Here is a 19,467-nt window from a genome sequence, read left to right on the forward strand (position 1 = left end):
TAAAGTCTGCTGTTAGATGTACACAGTTTTTGCATTCACAAAGATGCTGACATCACAGGGCTTTGACGGAAGACAGTGTCAGCTACAAGGACCCTCATTGCTAGGTAATCATCAGTCTTCTGTACACACACAGAATGACCTCATGCTGGTTCTTTTTCTTTTCTGTTTTTATTTTTTAAATATAAAAACAGATGTGAGGAGGATCCTGTTTGAGGGAAATACCGAAGAGGTTTTTTGTTTTTGTAAGATTTCTGATCCAGTTTTACAGGTGAGGGAAAATGACAGGGCAGAGCTGGGACTGAACCCAAGTTTCTTGACTCCCAGTCATCTTTTCCCTGTTCTTGCTGCTCCCCTCTGTTTGCTGATCCCCGGGTTTCGTGTTAGTTTGTTCTCCTTTCTTGTGCCTGCGTGGGTTTGTGTCTCCTGCTGGTTCTGTGTCTCTGGTTGAACCCTGACTGATTAGAGCATTTGGTACTGATAGTTGGGTCTAAGCCCACACAGGCTTCATACCTCAACAGAACAAAACCCGCAAGAACAAAAACAGGTGTGGATTTGTCAAAAGAAATTCATGTACACAGTTACAGGGGCTGGCTAAGCAAGTCGTATTTCAGAGGGCAGTTGGTCAGGAAGGGAAGATTTTGAGCTACTGCAGAGTGTGAGATCACGGAAGGCCTAAATTCTCATTCAGAGGGCTCTACTGATTAGGCCAGGCCCTCCCAAGACCATCTCCCCTCAACTGACTGGGGACGTAAAACCTGAAAAATCCCTTCATAGAAGTATCTAGCCAGATTGACGTATTAGAATTCATCTCACATAGTATTGTGTCTAGATTAAAAGCACCTAGATTTTTCCTTAATTAGTTGCGTGGGCTTGGGATTATCTTGGGAAATTAATTATTTGTCATTTACTATTGTGTGAAATTGTTTTAGAACGTACTTTAAAACCACTAACATTAAAACCTAATTTTAATTACCACTGCTTTTTCTAAGACATCATTCGAAGTGAAGACTTAAAACATTTTTTTTCACTGTCTTATATTTAAGGCTTTATGTTTACAGAAGAAAGCAGTTTATGAGAATACAAATGCAAACTGAGAGTGCTGCAATGGGGGTTATATTAAATGCAAATCGTGTCTTGCACTAGTGTTGTGAACCACCCCTTAGCACAACACTAGAAAGGGGTTGTGGCATCTAGATGATGTCTAGACTGAAGTGAGCTAGGCACAATGTAAACCCGCACAGGCGCACAGCTGGGTTCATACCTCAACAGAAAAAAACCCACAAGAACAAAAACAGATGTGGATTTGTCATTAGGAATTCGTTTACATTTACAGTGTTACAGGAGTTCATTTACAGTTATCACAGTAGCATCTAAATGGTATCTAGCCTAAAGTGAGGTAGGTACTGAGCCTTAGGAGCTCACCTTTGGGTGTACCCTTTAGTTATTATTTTTATTAAACACCGTTAAACACATTCATTCCTGTCAGAAGAAGGCTCATGGGTGTAGTTTAAAGATATCTCTTATTTATCATTTTACATACTTGGTAAATAGAATACAACCTTAAAAGATTATATGGCCAGGCACAGTGGCTCACGCCTGTAATGCCAGCACTTTGGGAGGCCGAGACGGGCGGATCATGAGGTCAGGAGATTGAGACCATCCTGGCTAATACAGTGAAACCCCATCTCTACTAAAAATACAAAAAATTAGCTGTGCGTGGTGGTGGGTGCCTGTAGGTAGTCCCAGCTACTCGGGAGGCTGAAGCAGGAGAATGGCATGAACCCAGGAGGCGGAGCTTGCAGGGAGCCGAGATGGTGCCTCTGCACTCCAGCCTGGGCAACACAGTGAGACTCCGTCTCAAAAAAAAAAGGATTATATTTAGATCTAAAAAGAGTTGTTTTGCCAGGGAATCAATTGAAATGCATGTTTGCTTTGTTTTTCTAGAAAGAAGACTTAGCTTATTTGTGATGTATGACTTCAGGGTGTAGAACATTGCCTTGCATACAGTGGGGGCTTAATAATTGTTGAGTGAATGAAGCTCAAAACAGGGCATGGTGTACTAGGTGCATCCACCACCCTCCTTTTCATTAACATAGCTCTGGAAGGAACCTGTATTACCTGGTCATTGTTTTCACAGGGATATATTGTGAAGTAGATGACATCTGTCTTTGTGAATTTACTTGGAACTCAGTTTGATTTTACTCCCTGCTGCTGTGAGTGAGAAAAGCATAATTTGGGATGGATACCAGTATACTTTTTTTTCCTTTGTAGTGTGAAATTGAAACTCTCTATACTTGTGCTGCATTTTCCTATATAGGTATTTAATGGTTAGAGAATTGGAAAGGAGAATAAGGGTCATGGAAGATAACTAAGAGGGAAGTTGTTTCTGTAACTTTCCCTTGTAATGCTTTTTCATCCTCTTATCCGATAAGTACAACTTCATCAACTGGAAAATAGCTTAAAATATAGGACTCTGTCCTGCATTTCAAAACCATTTACTGTTTGTCCCTAAATAGACTGCCTTCAGGCATTTCTTTCTTTCCGTAAAATACAGGAGTGGCAAAATTTTCTTCCTCCAGATGATGTGTGCTTATGCTTCACTTAAAAACACACCTCAGAAATGGTGAGAATCAGAGACGGAAAATAATCTTTGTTAGCACAGGACACATGCCCCAGCAAGCAAGCAGATAACCCAGTCTTAAAATTCCATAGAGCTGGATTACAACTGGAAAGGTTAGGAGACAGTAGCTTAGACATTTCACCTCCAAAGTAAATTGGAAGTTTCCAGGATTCTAAGACAGTGCAAGAAGAGCAGTGTCCCTCCAGGGCTGTTCACATGTCTCCGCCCAGAGATTGAGTCAACTTCTTCAGGACAACCAGGGATTTTTTGTTATCAAGTCTACCTTTCAGGACTCAGCTCACTCAGCGAGACTTCCAGGTCTCAATAAATGATGGTGGTTTTTAGCTTTTAAAGAACTAAATGTAAGAGACTGATGTTCAGTTGTTTTTGTGTTTGTGAGACATCGTTAGATGAGAGAGAGACTGAGCATCAAGCATGCAGCTTCACCAGCAAGACTCCACCACCACAGGGCCCAGCTTACGATTGCCGATGCAGAAGGTCTTGCTAGAAAGGAACATGAGAAGTCTGGCCAGGTTTCAAGCCAGGCATGTTTGTATCTGTCCATTTACCATTCCCCTCCCAGGGGCTCGGTGTGGCTCTTCTGTTGTGTTACTTTTTCCTGTGTCTTCACTTGCAGTGTTTCTTTTGCCCAGCCTTTTTTTTTTTTTTCTTTACTAGGACATTTCACTCCCACTTACTCAGAACCTGCTGATTATCCTTGATCGCCACTCTTTGATTTGATAAATTTCTTTGCTCACTATTAGCAGCTGCAACAGAGGTGCAGAAGGAGCAAAGCTCAAACACATTGCTCTTCACTGCAGTACCAGTTAAAGTACATGAAGGGTGGGCCAGCAGATGGCATAACTAAGTGGCTGTGTTTTATCTATCTTTAATTTCCTTGGCCAAATGAGAGTTAGTGATATGTTCCTTTATAGACCAAATTATGGTGAAATGGTGGATGTTGGTTATTTTTAAATGACATTTGAGTTCCATTTGCTGCAAATTTACTTAGTTAGATTGACCATTTTCTTTCATTTTTCCGTTGCGCTTGCTTTGCCATCACCTAGATTTCTTGGCTCTTACACTAGCTATGACTACTTGAAAAGGAACGTCAAGTGGTAAGACTGGCAATTAATGTGAGGCTGTTCCGTAAGGTGTCCCTCACTGTGTCACTGGCATTATGTGCACTTTCAGATTTTAATGTCATCATCAAGGGCTTAGTCTAAATTCATGAAAGCAAGATAAAGAAGCCAATCATGAGACTTCTTCAATGAAAATGTATGAAAATGACCGGGATATTCCAAATGCGTATGTTATTGTGGGTGCACATAAAGCTAATGCGGCTTTGGCATTCAGCAGTAAGGTTTAGATGGCAATGTTGCAATTATGGGTCTTCTAAAAAGATTTGTGTGAATTTTGTGTTACATATTAACAATTGGCAATCTGAAAAAATAAGCATACATGGCACAATTTGACTTAAATGAACCTTCTAAGATAAAGCAGTATCAAAAAATGGACCTGGTAACTCAAGGGGAAATTTTAAAAGTAAAAGCTCCAGTTTTTTTAGTTTTACTGAAACACAGATATGCCCGTTGTGTGTGGCTGCTTTGAGGCTATAACCGCATAGTTTGAATAGTTGTGACAAAGACTGTATGGACCAAAAGACCAGAAACATTTACTTTCTGGTGTTTTAGTGAAGAAGTTTGCCAACCCCTAGTCTGCGACATCTGTTTTTGTAGTGCTCTGAGTATGCCAGATGCCAGATACAAAATCAGAAGTGGGTCTAGGGCTGGGCGCGATGGCTCATGCCTATAATTCCAGCACTTTAAGAAGCCGAGGCGGGCAGATCCCTTGAGGTCAGGAGTTTGAGACCAGCCTGGCCAACATGGCGAAACCCCATCTCTACTAAAAATACAAAAATTAGCCAGGCATGGTGGCTGGCGCCTGTAATGCCAGCTACTCGGGAGGCTGAGGCAGAAGAGTCGCTTGAGCCTGGGAGGAGGCAGAGGTTGTGGTGAACTGAGATCACGCCACTGCACTCCACTCTGGGCGACAGAATGAGACCCTGGCTCAAAAAAAAAAAGTGGGTCTCAGGAAAATTTGTGCCATGATATGTTTTCAGAATATTTGCAAGACTTTCTTAAATCTGTCAATGTTACTATCTTTTGTAAATAACAATTAAATATTAAAATATACCCAAAATTTCACCTGCCTTTGGTTGCCATCTTCCGGATGTTTTACTAATATTCTTAAAGTATTTGTGTGTGTGGACATTTCTTGTGCCGATAAATGGTTGAATCTGTTTTTATATTTCGGTAGAGTAGCTACCCATACTCACGAGAATAAATTGTGAAATTTCTAGTTAACTTAAGAGATACGTGCAGAAATGAGAACTTGTTTTGTAAATGTGAGTCCATTTTCAGGTGTTGGCATTTTCTTCATTTGTTAACAGGGGAAAGCCTCCTGAAGCTGATGGTGTAGATAGATCATTTGGTGAGAAACGCTATGAACCCCTCCAGGTCACTCCCCCTCCTCCTCCATTGCCCTCGCAGTACGCCCAGCCATCTCAACCTGTCACCAGCGCGTCTCTCCACATACATTCTAAGGGAGCACATGGTGAAGGTAGGAAGTTCGGAAGTAGACATTATAACACAGTAATGCTTAAGAAGTAAAATTCTGGTGGTTTCTAGGCAAAATGGTTTTTACATTAAAAAATACATGATTGAAACCTTTGGGCTGGGAACAATAAAAACTAAGAATTTTGTTAAAAGTATGTCTCCTGTTTTTACAAGACCATTATTTTGGACAAGCCTTTTAGCTAAACAGATTTTAATCTGTTTTGTGCTAGTCTCAATCTTGTGGAAGTAGTGTTTGCCAGTATATCTAAAGATGGTTTGTAAAACGTATTGTTATGTTTCATCTTCACACACCGAAATAGAAAAGCCATGGTGTTTCACAGAAAATGTATCCCATAGCACCTTGACTTTTGCATTTACATACCAGGTAGATCACATACAGCTCCAGCTTATTCATCTTAAGAGCTGTGTAACGTTTTACCCTCAGCATGTAACACAAAGTGTTTATCTCTTCTGCCGGGAACAGGCATTCTCGTAGCACAGACTTCTCTCTTATTCCCTTAGGAGGCACCTCCCAGGACTTGTGAGTCTTCAAGCAGACGTGTTATAGTTCTGGATTGAGACTTACTAAGATTTTGTTTCACACACGACCATGTTTACAGATGAAGACAGTTTTAATTCTTACTTTCCAGTCTTTATGCTTTTTCTTTTTTTCTTTTTTTTTTTTTCCTCTCTCTCTGTTTTGAGACACAGCCTTGCTCTCGCCCAGGCTAGAGTGCAGTGGCACAGTCTCAGCTCACTGCAACCTCTGTGTCTTGGGTTCAGGTGATTCTCCTGCCTCAGCCTCCTGAGTAGCTGGGACTACGGTGTACACCACTACGCCCAGCTAATTTTTGTATTTTTTGTAGAGACAGGGTTTCATCATGTTGGCCAGGCTGTTCGCAAACTCCTGACCTCAGGTGATCTGCCCACCTCGGCCTCTCAGGTGCTGGGATTACAGGCGTGAGCCACCGTACCTGGCCTTCTTTCTTTTCTTGCTGATTGCACTGGCCAGGACCTCCAATGAACTCTGAAACATAAGTGGTGAAATTGGACCTCTTTTGCTAGTTCCTGATCTTAAGGAGGAAGGACTTCATGTTTTACCCTTAGAATGTTAGCGGTGGGATTTTCGTCGATGTCCCTTGTCGTGTTTAAGATGTTCCCCATATTCAGAGTTCGCTGCGAGCAGTTGGTCAGATGTTTTTCCTGCATGTATTAAGATGACCATATGATTTTTCTTCTCATACTGTGGTAATTATATTGCCATGTTCAGGAGGAATTTGGATTAATAATTCTCTTGTCCTGTAGTGTCTTTAATTATTTCACAGAGTTCAGTTGGTACTATATTACACTGCCTCTGCCGGTGCATAAAAAATCCTGTGGTTCCACTTCTTAACCAACATTTGGCATTATCAAACTTTCCAGTTTTTCCATTCTAGTGTGTGTGAAATAGTATTTAATGCTTTTGGTTGGTTTTGTTTTACATTTTTCTAATTAATAGTGAGTGTCCTTATTATATAGTTATTGGCCATTCTGGTTTTCACAAAGACTAGTGCCAGTCTTTGGAGGCCAGGAATCTTAGCAGCTGGACCCTGACTCCAGGGCAGCAGGGTCTACTCATGGTACCGCCTGTCCGTGCGGGCCTCATCCCTCAGCACCACACCTAGCCTCCGGGGCTCAGGAGTCAGGCTCTGGCTGTGCGACCCACACTTGGGCCTCGACTCCAGCACCAGGACAAGTTGAGCTGGGAGAGGGCTGTTACACCTTTTTTCAGAAAGGTTTTTAAATGCTTATGTTTGTTTTTCAGGTAATTCAGTGTCATTGGATTTTCAGAATTCCTTAGTGTCCAAACCAGACCCACCTCCGTCTCAGAATAAGCCAGCAACTTTCAGACCACCAAACCGAGAAGATACTGCTCAGCCAGCTTTCTATCCCCAGAAAAGTTTTCCAGATAAAGCCCCAGTTAATGGAACTGAACAGACTCAGAAAACGGTCACTCCAGCATACAATCGATTCACACCAAAACCATATACAAGTTCTGCCCGACCGTTTGAACGCAAGTTTGAAAGTCCTAAATTCAATCACAATCTTCTGCCAAGTGAAACTGCACATAAACCTGACTTGTCAAAAACTCCCACTTCTCCAAAAACTGTTGTGAAATCGCACAGTTTGGCACAGCCTTCTGAGTTTGACAGTGGAGTTGAAACTTTCTCTATCCATGCAGAGAAGCCTAAATATCAAATAAATAATATCAGCACAGTGCCTAAAGCTATTCCTGTAAGGTAAGACTTTTGCCTTTGCTCAGAGCATTGCCCCTGTGATTTTTCTCATGTGAGTTTGTTGTAGTTTATTTGACTTGGGACTTTGAAGTGATCTTTTTAACTCAACCTTTAAACTGAAGAGTGTTGTTGCAGTGAATGCTGTTACATAGAAGGGCCTCCAGGAGTTACAAGCTGTTGGTAAAATAATAAAGCTAACAGTCATGTATGGTTGGTAGGTATTGTCATCATCCCTGTTTTACTAAAACTGAGGTTGAGTGACAGTAAGCAGATTGCCCAGGGTCACACAGCTAGAGTGAGGTGAGCCTCGATTTAGCAGCTGGTCATCCAACCTCTGAGCCCATGCTTTTTTTTTTTTTTTTTTTTTTTAAAGACGGAGTCTCCCTCTGTCGCCCAGGCTGGAGTGCAGTGGTGCGATCTTGGTTCACTGCAACCTCCACCTCCTGGGTTCAGGCGATTCTCCTGCCTCAACCTCCTGAGTAGCTGGGACTACAGGCGTGCACCACCACGCCCAGCTAAATTTTTTGTATTTTTAGTAGAGAGAGGGTTTCACCATGTTGGTCAGGCTGGTTTTGAACTCCTGACCTCAACTGATCCACCCACCTCGTCCTCCGAAAGTGTTAGGATTACAGATGTGAGCCACCACACCTGGCCTCTTTTTTTTTTTTTTTTTTTTATCAAGACAGAGTCTCGCTCTGTCACTCAGGCAGGAGTGGCGTGATCTCAACTCTGCAACCTGCAACCTCCGCCTCCCAGGTTCTAGCAATTCTCGTGCCTCAGCCTTCCAAGTAGCTGGGACTACAGGTATGCACCACTATGCCCTGCTAGTTTTTGTATTTTTAGTAGAGGCAGGGTTTTGTCATGCTGCCCAGGCTGGTCTTGAACTCCTAGGCTCAAGTGAGCCTCCCAAAGTGCTGGGATTACAGGTGTGAGCCACTGCACCCAGCCGAGAACCCATACTCTTAACCAGCCATGGCCTCTTGTATTCTCCTGACCTGCTGTTAAGGGGCATGTGGAGGACATCTAAAAACGTTGAATATCTATGTTCCTCTTTCATTATTTGTTCCACAATGATGCTAAGAAGAAAAATAGAATAGCCCTGACTGTTTAAAGAGCAGCAGTTAGTAAGATGGCTGAGCAAATGAGACAGAGCAAGCCCTCCTGGAGCCTCCCTGCAGCTCCTCTTTCCTGTCTTTCATTCCGTGGTGATTGACCGGATGGATTCTGGCCACACATTAGCTCATCTCACCCTCCTACAGCCAGTTCCATTTTCATGCCACCGTAAAGCAGAAGCACTTATAGGCAGGGAGAACCAAAGATCAGGATGGCCACCTGAGGCTGCTTTCCGAGAGCAAGGATGGTTATGGCGGTCACTGCCTTCCTAGCTCTGCACATCCACCGGTGGTCAGGGACAGACACAGTTGACCCCTGCTATGCAGCTCAGGCTGCACTCTGCTCCCTTGATATGTGCCGTAGGATGTCGTCCCTGGCACTCCGGTCATGCTGGAGTGAAACTGCAGCTACCTTCATGTGATTGTTTTGTTGGTCTTTCTGCTCACCTTTAAGCCCTGGCTCAAAACTGTCCTTCAGGAAGTCTTGATAGCCTCTATTTTTGAAGCTGTCATTGATACCACATCTCCTTTGCCTTTGGTGTTGTGTGATTACTAAGTTAATCTACTGTCTCTCTTTTTGTGGATGTTTGGGATGTGCCCATACAAGGGTCTTCAGCTCATGGAACCTTGGAAGCCTTGCCTTCTGCAGCAGGGTGGGCACTTGGTCCTCAGGGATGCTGAGGCAGGACCATATTCATGTGCACTTAAAATCCTAGGGAGATGTTATCAAGTCTGAGATGCTGTCAGCTGTGAGATGCACCATTGTTTTGTGTCACTAAGAATGGAAGAACAGCCGGGCATGGTGGCTCATGCCTCTAATCCCAGCACTTTGGGAGGCTGAGGCAGGTGAATCATGATGAGATTAGGAGTTTGAGACCAGCCCGGCCAATATGGTGAAACCCCATCTCTACTAAAAATACAAAAATTAGCCAGGCGTGGTGGCACATGCCTGTAGCCCCAGCTACTCGGGAGGCTGAGGCAGAAAAATCATTTGAACCCGGGAGGCAGAGGTTGCATTGAGCCAAGATCGTGCCACTGCACTCCAGCCTGGGCAGCAGAGTGAGACTCTGTCTCAAAATAATAATAATGATAATAATACTCTCTGAGATAACCCTGTCAGTAAAATCTGTTGCCAGAAACTTATCTTGTTAAAGTAACTTCTTGATTATATGGAGAAACAGAAGTAAAATGAAAGCACGTAATACAGTAGTAGTGAAAGCAAAGCACCTGTGTACCATTAGGAATTCACTCACTAGCCATTTCTGAACTTTCAGTCCTTCAGCTGTGGAAGAGGATGAAGATGAAGATGGTCATACTGTGGTGGCCACAGCGCGAGGCATATTTAACAGCAATGGTGGCGTGCTGAGTTCCATAGAAACTGGCGTCAGTATAATTATCCCTCAAGGAGCCATTCCCGAAGGAGTTGAGCAGGAAATCTATTTTAAGGTCTGCCGAGACAACAGCATCCTCCCACCTTTAGATAAAGAGAAAGGTAAATGTGTTTATTTTTCTCCTTAGTTTTGATAACTTAAGAGTTGCCCTGTGTGCACTTTAAAGCTTATAGTGCTTGGCTAAGGGGGTAATGCAGCACCTCTCTCTACCTCCACCCTGGGCCACTAATAATAGCACGTTCCTTTCATCAGGGAGGTCCTTTCAGATGAGTGCTGTAGCGAGGGGTGCCCTGGGGATGGTGTTGCAAGCAGGCAGGAGGTGGCCTGAGGCAAGGCTGTGGTGGCCACACTGCCTGCTTTTACTTTTGGTATGAAGTAAAAAAATGATGGCATAGGACAGTCCACGGGATGTCTCTCACTTGTGCCTGCTGAGCAGCCTGGGCTGACCCAACCAAATTTGTCTTGGAGTCAGTCAGCCTTTGCGTCTCTGGAGATGGGTTAGGTAACACCCACTCAGAAAGGCTTTGCTGTGTCTTCACCTGATTGGAGAACCTAAACGTCTTGACAGGTACTGTCTTATCATCACCCCAGAACCTACACTAGTACATGCTCGGCAGAGTGCACGAAGGAATCTCAGAGGAGATGACAGTATGTTTCTGAGCTTCTTAAGGAAACTGTTATTTTCATAATCCTCCTGGATCTATCAGGATATTGTAACGAACTGTGTCGTGATTTAGCATCTTTTAGCAGTGCTTTTACTTTCCTAAATCAGTTAACACTTTCTTACGTTTTGCCAGAATACTGCTATCTGATTCTGTACTCTGATTCTGGGGATATCCTGTTTTAAAAACCAGTAGGACTGACTGTGTTGGCCCTGCATGAATCCCTTTAAGCATCTATGGAGCAAATTTTAAAAATGGAAAATATGTCACATTTGTAACAAGTACATTTGAATATGTTTTATACTATAGACCCATATGATTGAATGCAGTAGCCACTACCTGCACGTGGTTACCTCGCACTTGAAGTGTGACAATTTTGGATTGAAAGATGCTGGAAATGTGAAATAAACACCAAGTTCCAAAGATACCATATATTGGTTACATGTTGAAATAACAGTGTTTTGGTTAGATTGAGTTAAAATACTATACTATTTGTTATCACCTGTTTCTTTTTACTTTCTAACGTGGCTACTGGGAAATTTAAAATTCCATATGTGGCTGCTGTTACATTTTTTTTGTGGTCAGTGCGATTGTAGAGAACTAACTGCATTAGGCTTTCAAGCATATAATTAGAAGCAGGGTGAGGAAAACTGGGGGTCTAGAAGAAAGACCACATCCAACCTCTCTGCCCATCCCCTTTTCCAACTCCAGGTGAAACACTGCTGAGTCCCTTGGTGATGTGTGGTCCCCATGGCCTCAAGTTCCTGAAGCCTGTGGAGCTGCGCTTACCACACTGTGCGTCCATGACTCCTGACGGTTGGTCTTTTGCTCTAAAATCATCCGACTCCTCGTCGGGTATGCTGTCTTCACTCTGTCCTTTGGGGCTTTGGGGACTGTCGTTGATTAATACCTGGGCTGGTGATGCTACCCATGCTGTGTGTTAGCAAATCTCTCCCTCTGTTCCTGTGGCCTTGTAGGCATCACCGGTATTTCCACATTTATTTATGGTGCATATATTGTAAATAAATATGGAAAGATAGAAGAGTTGCTTCCTTTTAAAAATTGATCATTTGGGCCAGGCGTGGTGGCTCACGCCTGTAGTCCCAGCACTTCGGGAGGCCAAGGCGGGTGGATCACCTAAGGTCAGGAGTTCAAGACCAGCCTGGCCAACATGGTGAAACCCCATCTATACTAAAAATACAAAAATTAGATGTGTTGGCACACGTCTGTAGTCCCAGCTACTCAGAAGGCTGAGGCAAGAGAATTGCCTGAGCCAGGGAGGCGGAGGTTGCAGTGAGCCGAGATCATGCCACTGCACTCCAACCCGGCCAACAGAGCGAGACTCTGTCTCAAAAAAAAAAAAAAAAAATTAATAATTTGGCCAAATAATTGAGTTATTTCTTGGTATTCAAAATTATTGATTCTGTCCAATTTTTCAGGATGCAGTGGGAGAATTGTTACTGTCCTGCACAGACAGGCATTTTTATCTTATTAAAATTAGTTCATTCCTTTCTATAACTATTTATATTTTTGGTTACTGTTGTTTCGTTTCTTTTTTGTTTGTTTTGTTTTGTTTTGTTTTGTTTGAGACGGAGTCTTCCTCTGTCGCCCAGGCTGGAGTGCAGTGGCACGATCTCGGCTCACTGCAAGCTCTGCCTCCCGGGTTCAAGCGATTCTCCTGCCTCAGCCTCCCGAGTAGCTGCGATTACAGGAGTGCGCCACCACGCCCGGCTAATTTTTGTATTTTTAGTAGAGATGGGGTTTCACCATGTTGGCTAGGCTGGTTCGAAATCCTGACTTCAAGTGATCCACCCGCCTCAGCCTCCCAGCGTGCTGGGATTACAGGCATGAGCCCCTGCACCTGTCCTGTTTAATTTCTTAATCTACAAAGTATGTATACCAGAGAAACTTAAAAGAATCTTCCATTGTGATCATACTTGGCCATGGTTTTTCAGTGTAATACCCTAAATTGCTTCTTTTATACACTATTTGTAAACAACTTTTTGCTCCTAAGATCATAATTTCAAAGCTTCCATTGCATTTTCACATTTCTCACTTCCTTGAGTGACTTAAGTCAGTTAACAATTAGAATTTTATTTTGGGTGTAGATCACTTTAAGCGAACCTGATTTAAAGTCCTGCTTCCAAATCTTTGATAAATCAGACGAGCATTATTTAGTTTTAGTTGGGTACAGTATGAAATAAAAGTTTGTGGTATAAAGATCATAGCAAGAGCATATTTTAATGTTACCAAAGAAAAAAATTACTTGTAAATACATATTTCCTCATATTTACAAGTACCGCATTTTCTGGAAAAATGAAATGCTTTTGGCTCCAGCTATGGCTTAGGTAATGTCTGACATACTGTGGGCAGGGTTCTCAGCTGGCACTGTCTGACATACTGTGGGCAGGGTTCTCAGCGGCACTGTCTGACGTACTGTGGGCAGGGTTCTCAGCGGCACTGTCTGACGTACTGTGGGCAGGGTTCTCAGTGGCACTGTCTGACGTACTGTGGGCAGGGTTGAGCCTCCCAAAGTGCTGGGATTACAGGCGTGAGCCACCGTGCCCGGCCCATTGTGGGATATTTAGCAGCTTCCCTGGGCCTCTACCCCTAGATGCCAGTGGTAACAAGCAAACTGTCTCCAGATGTCCCATCTGGGGCAGGGCCGTTCCTGTTTGAGAGCTATTGCTGTAAGGGAAGCAGAAATCCACAGCTGTGACTCTCAGCTTGCTTGGATACCACAGAGACACATACTTGTCCCTGCCTTCTTCACATTTAATAGAAATCACCAAGAGCTTATTAAAAACTTAAATCCTGAGATCTAACTAACACCCAGTCAGTGAGTTTCTGAAGCTGCGTGATTAATTTTGTTGTTCAGCTGGAATCAGAGCTGAGCAGCTCTGGTGCAGTCTCGTTTCTTTGTTTGTTTTTTGTAAGGGGAAAGATGGTCTTCAAGAACTAGATTCTGCAGAACTGGGTTTCATTTGTTGGTCTATAGTTGAGTATGAGAAATGTGTCCTCATTCTCAGCTTAAATAGGTGATCATATAATTATCCTCCAGACTTTTGAAAGGGGGGAAGAAAAAGTGCTGCTGATAATTATGTGGGCTCGGGCAAACTGGAACTGTCCCAGACATGAGATTGCCGTCACTCACTTGTATTCGTTTTTTGAAAAGTCAGTGCACTTGATAATGTAATAAAGGAGAAGTCCGAAAGTTAAAAAAAAGAAAACTGTTCTTAATGGTGTGAGTTGGAAAGAAAGTTTTAAGTATTTTTTTAAATAGAAGTGTGAAACACCTTTGAAATTGTTAGGTGGCAGCAGGTGTGCATTGAAATAAAGCAGTGAATTTTGATAACAAATACAATATGCTGAAGAAACAGAAGAAAATTATGTTTCAATATACATATTTGCCCTATAATTGCAAAGCATTGCAGATAGCAATTACTCAACTGTAAATGACGTCACCTTCTTTTCTCTCATAGGTGATCCTAAAACCTGGCAAAACAAGTGTCTTCCTGGAGATCCAAATTATCTCGTTGGAGCAAACTGTGTTTCTGTCCTTATTGACCACTTTTAACTCTGAAATATAGGAACTTGATTAAATAATGTGAAACTGGATTAAACTTAATCTAAATGGAACCACTCTATCAAGTATTATACCTTTTTTAGAATTGATACTACAGTTTGTTAGTATGAAGCATTTGTTTGAACTGATAAAGATTAGTGAGCATGCCCCTGAACCATGGTCAGAAAACATGCTACACGCTGTGTGTTTGTGATTGACGGGACTGTTGGTATTGGCTAGAGGTTCAAAGATATTTTGCTTTGTGATTTTTGTAGTTTTTTTTTTTATCGTCACTGCTTAACTTCACATATTGATTTCCGTTAAAATACCAGCCAGTAAATGGGGGTGCATTTGAGGTCTGTTCTTTCCAAAGTACACTGTTTCAAACTTTACTATGGCCCTGGCCTAGCATACATACACATTTTATTTTATTATGCATGAAGTAATATGCACACATTTTTAAAATGCACCTGGAATATATAACCAGTGTTGTGGATTTAACAGAAATGTACAGCAAGGGGATTTATAACTGGGGGAGGGTGAAGTGAAGACAATGACTTACTGTATATGAAAACACATTTTTCATAGGGAAGGATACAGAAGCATGTGAGACTGGTTCCATGGCCTCTTCAGATCTCTAACTTCACCATATTACCACAAACATACTAACCAGCAGGAATGCCTTACCCTCATGTTCTTAATTCTTAGCTCATTCTCGCTGTATGTTACTAAGTTTTTATGGCTTTTGTGCATTATCAAGATACTGTATCATGACAAAGACTGAGTAAATTGTGCATTTGGTGGTTTCAGAAATGTGTTATCACCCAGAAGAAAATAGTGGTGTGATTTGGGGATTTTTTCTTTTCTTTTTTCTTTTTCTTTTTTTTGGACAAGGGGCAGTGGTTGTTTTCTGTTCTTTCTGGCTATGCATTTGAAAATTTTGATGTTTTAAGGATGCTTGTATATAATGCGTGCATACCACTTTTGTTCTTGGTTTGTAAATTAACTTTTATAAACTTTACCTTTTTTATACATAAACAAAACCAAGTTTCTAAAGGCTACCTTTGTATTCTCTCCTGTACCTCTTGAGCCTTGAACTTTGACCTCTGCAGCAATAAAGCAGCGTTTCTATGACACATGCAAGGTCATTTTTTTTAAGAAAAAGGATGCACAGAGTTGTTACATTTTTAAGTGCTGCATTTAAAAGATACAGCTACTCAGAATTCTCTAGTTTGATTAAATTCTTGCAAAGTATCCCTACTGTAATTTGTGATACAATGCTGTGCCCTAAAGTGTATTTTTTTACTAATAGACAATTTATTATGGCACATCAGCACGATTTCTGTTTAGATAATACACCACTACGTTCTGTTAATCATTAGGTGTGACTGAATTTCTTTTGCCGTTATTAAAAATCTCAAATTTCTAAATCTCCAAAATAAAACTTTTTAAAATAAAGTGCTGGTTTGGTCTGTTTGCCCCCTGTTTTCTAGTTTCCTGCAGCTTTATAATCCTGTTTTAAAATCCTGCACACAAATCCTTATCACCCAGCCTCACCCACTACCTCGTCGTCTGGTGTCGCATGCAGAATCTGTCCCCTTGGCCGGCACGTACGGATGGGTGGGCAGTGCTCACCTGCAGGGCTCAGATCGAAGTGGGGCAGAAGGACCTGGAGACAGAGTGGGAGAAAGCAGCAGGTAGACTTCCCCCTGCGGATAAACACACACCCCTGCGTGGGAAACACCCCTGTGTGGGGAAACACACGTGCGTTCCTGTGTGTGTGCACGCACGCGCGTGAGGGACCATTTGTGTCACGTGCGTTCCTGTGTGTGTGCACGCACGCGCGTGAGGGACCATTTGTGTATGGTTTTATTCCCCAGGTAAATAGCATGTCACCCACATTGGGGAAAGAAAATGGGTTTAATGAGCATAAATATTCTATTGTGGATACCCTACTTATTTAACTACCACCCCTGTTGATATTTAGCTTATTGCTATAGTGTTCTAGTAAACATCTTTGTGGATTGAATCCATCTATGTGGATTTTATTTTGTTTCATCTTTATTAAGGTATAATTTACATATAGTAAGTTACTGTTTTTAAAATGTATAGTTCAGATTTTGACAAACACATACTGTTTATTTACCACAGTTAATGCATCAAACAGCCTTCTCAAATCATTTGTACCCCTGTATATTCAACCCTCTTCCAGCCCCTGGCAGGGTGATCTCTTCTGTTTCTGTCGTTGCCTTTTGACAGCATCATATAAATGGAATCTCCGATATGTTGCCTTTGAGTCTGGCTTATTTCCCTTAGCGTGATGCATTTGAGATTCGTGGATGACGCTGCAGGTTCTTTTTTATTGCCACGTGGTATTCCATTGTGTGGCTGTACCAGAGCTTGCTTATCCTTTCCCCAGTTAAGGAACTTTTGGGTTGTTTCCAGGTTTGGGAGGCTATTAATAAACTGCTATAAACATTTGCATACAGGGTTTTGTGTAAACATTTCTTCATTTCGCTTGACTTCAGTTTGATGGATGTCTGGTTTATCAGTTTGTTCTTTCACAGATTGTGCTTTTGTTATATTTTCACTAAGTTTTACATCTTCACTAAGAGAAATCTTCACTTAGCCCAAAGTGTAAAGATTTCTCAGGTTTCAGAATTTTTTGTTTTATATTTATGTCTATGATTCACTTTGAGTTAATTCATGTGTAGTATGATGTAGGGGTTGAGTTTTTTATTGTTTTAAATGTGTCCTTATCGTAAACACAGACACATATATAAGGCCTAAATAAGAGTTTTCATTTAAATAGGGAAACAATGTCTTGTGAAAGGGACGGAACTCAGTAAGTCTGTTGTTTGTCCCCCTACCTTTTAGTATGTGATGAACATCCGGTCAGGTGTAGATACCTAGCGCTGCTTCCTAAGGACATGTCTGTGCCTAACCGCCTTCGCACAGCACTGAGCATGGGCAGTGAGTTTGTTCAGATGGCCAAGTTTGAGAGGCAGAATTCTGCTTTTGCCCTTCCCCTATACTAACATTGTACTCGACAAAGGCGTAGTGAACGTCCACTAACACCGCGTGAGTCAGTTCCTCCTCTTGACCTCTGAGCGAATACTTGATGCAGTACACAAGGCACTGTGCAGATGGAGATGACTCAGGTGAGGAGATCCGGACGTTGACACTGTGGCTTCCGTCTAGACCGGGAGCAGTTGCAGGAAGGGATGTGGCAGCAGAAGCAGAAAGGCCACCTAGCAGGCAGATGGGGAATAAGTTTTCGGTTTGCCTTGACTCGCAGTTTGAAAACCATTTACTGTGGAAGCCACGCTGTTTTCTGTGCAATTTGCAGAAAGCAAACCCAAGGGCTGTGTGCACAGATGCATCCCGGGACACGTTCCCGTGGCTGCCCGGCAGCCCTACAGAGAGTGACCCAGCACTTACCTGTTCCCAGGCTGCTTACCTGGGTTTCCCCAGATGATGGAGTGTGGGAAGACCCATTGTGATGTGCTGGTTTTTACAGAACCACATTGTTGTCTCCTGATCAATTTGATCCCAGCAAAAACTCAGTGGCATTTTTGACTCTTACCTACTCGGGTGTTTTTCTTTGGAACAACTCAACAGTGAAAGAGCTATTGCCCAAGATGCAGGAATACCATTTGGTTTGGGGTTGGGGTTTTTTTGTTTGTTTTTGGCGGGGGAATTCACTAAGAAGGTGTATATTAAACTTGGAAGATTTCTAGTTCAAAACTATAAAATGGATAAAACGTTAAGTGTTTTCCATTTCTATTGTAGACAGTTAGGGCTTTCTTTACCAGTGGCCATGAAGGTGCCCCCTAGCGCTTGTTTCTCCCAGCTGATGGGTGTTCACTCAGGTTAGCCAGAAGTTGACACAAACGAGGTGCTCAGAGGAGAGCTCTGTAACCAAGTGTGACAAGCCTTCCACACTGTGACACTCCCCTCCCTCCCTCCGCAGCATAGGCCATTCTGAGGGAATTGTGTCCACAGTGGTCTAGGAAACCACATGCCAATAAAGACTAAACATTGAGTTTTGTGGCCCCAGGTTTTCTGCCTACTGGCACAATGCCAGGCAGGGGAGATGTGGAGGGTTTTCACTCGGTGCACGAGAGAAGTCACCTTGTGAGACGCAGCAGAGCCCGCATGTGGACGGCCCTCCTCTGGCACTCGCCCACGGAAAAAGAGGAAGAGGTGGGTGCACGGGTGGTGATTTTAGCGTGTTTGTACCTTGGCTTGATTGTCACCGTAAAGGTTTGAGGTAATTTGATCTCTTTGTCCACATATCACCTCCTGGTCTTAAGTGGATTTGAAAACATGCAGGTGTAAGTCATTTTATACCCCCTTAAAAACAGAGAAGGAAGGAAAATGTGGAAACTGACCTGTGGCCAGTATGCTGCTGCTGAGTGTTGAGGGGCCTGCCAAGTATTCACCCTAGCAGCTCTTCAGTTCTTGTCAAAGGGGGTGTGGCAGAAACCGGCTGGAATGACGGCAGTGGGGTTCCTAGAGAGGACCTTGAGGACAAGGGGCTTCCCAGAGCACTTCCGAGAATGAGCGTCTTCCGTGTTGGATAAGGACAGCTTGAGGATGAGTGGGAACCAAGTGGAAAGGACGGAGGTTGAGACCCAGGGAGCAGCCCCAGTCTTGAAATACCTACCAAGTGGCGGTTGCAGTTGTAGTGGGAAGCTCAGGGCTTTCAGAAGCTTTTGAAACCAAGTGCTTTAAAGCAAAGTTCAGTTTCTTTGCAGCCTGCTCTTTAGTAGAGGACACATGTACCAAACAGTCCCAGGGCCTAATTGTTTTTTTGTTTCCTGGAGACGGAGTCTCGCTCTGTCACCCAGGCTGGAGGGCAGTGGGGCAATCTCGGCTCACTGCGCCGCCATGCCTGGCTGATTTTTGTATTTTTAGTAGAGACAGGGTTTCACCATGTTGGCCAGGCTGGTCTCAAACTCCTGGCCTCAAGTGATCCGCCCACCGTGGCCTCCCAGAGTGCTCGGATTAATTACAAGCATGAGCCACTGCGCCCTGCCCATTGGTTTCTTGATAGGCCCAGGGAGGAGGGTGGAAGTTTGGTCAGTAGGATCCAGTGCTGCTGCCCCTGGGGAACAGGATTTGGTTCTTATGTTTTTGAATATTTAAACTCAGTTGAAGTGCTTCCACCAAGCCTTGAGGAGTTGCTCCCCAGTTTTAGCAACCATTAATGTGCCACAT

At 43.0% G+C, this 19,467-nt stretch overlaps 1 protein-coding gene across 2 annotated transcripts in view; it reads left to right on the forward strand.

Annotated features, from left to right (window-relative positions):
- Window positions 1–15,702, forward strand: part of TJP1 (tight junction protein 1) — a 263,802-nt gene extending 248,100 nt beyond the window's left edge. The window contains exons 24-28 of one of the 2 annotated variants that reach the window (XM_011995773.1): window positions 5,073–5,242; window positions 7,043–7,517; window positions 9,901–10,118; window positions 11,391–11,474; window positions 14,162–15,702. In XM_011995773.1, coding sequence (XP_011851163.1) covers window positions 5,073–5,242; window positions 7,043–7,517; window positions 9,901–10,118; window positions 11,391–11,474; window positions 14,162–14,256 — 1,042 coding nt within the window. In that variant the 3' untranslated portion in view covers window positions 14,257–15,702. Of the gene's footprint in view, window positions 1–5,072; window positions 5,243–7,042; window positions 7,518–9,900; window positions 10,119–11,390; window positions 11,535–14,161 lie in introns of both variants that reach the window. The other variant, XM_011995774.1, reaches the window with a different exon arrangement.
- The last annotated feature ends 3,765 nt before the right edge of the window (window positions 15,703–19,467 follow it).

Source organism: Mandrillus leucophaeus, unplaced genomic scaffold (assembly GCF_000951045.1).
Source record: "Mandrillus leucophaeus isolate KB7577 unplaced genomic scaffold, Mleu.le_1.0 Scaffold498, whole genome shotgun sequence".
Taxonomy (NCBI): Eukaryota; Metazoa; Chordata; class Mammalia; order Primates; family Cercopithecidae; genus Mandrillus; species Mandrillus leucophaeus.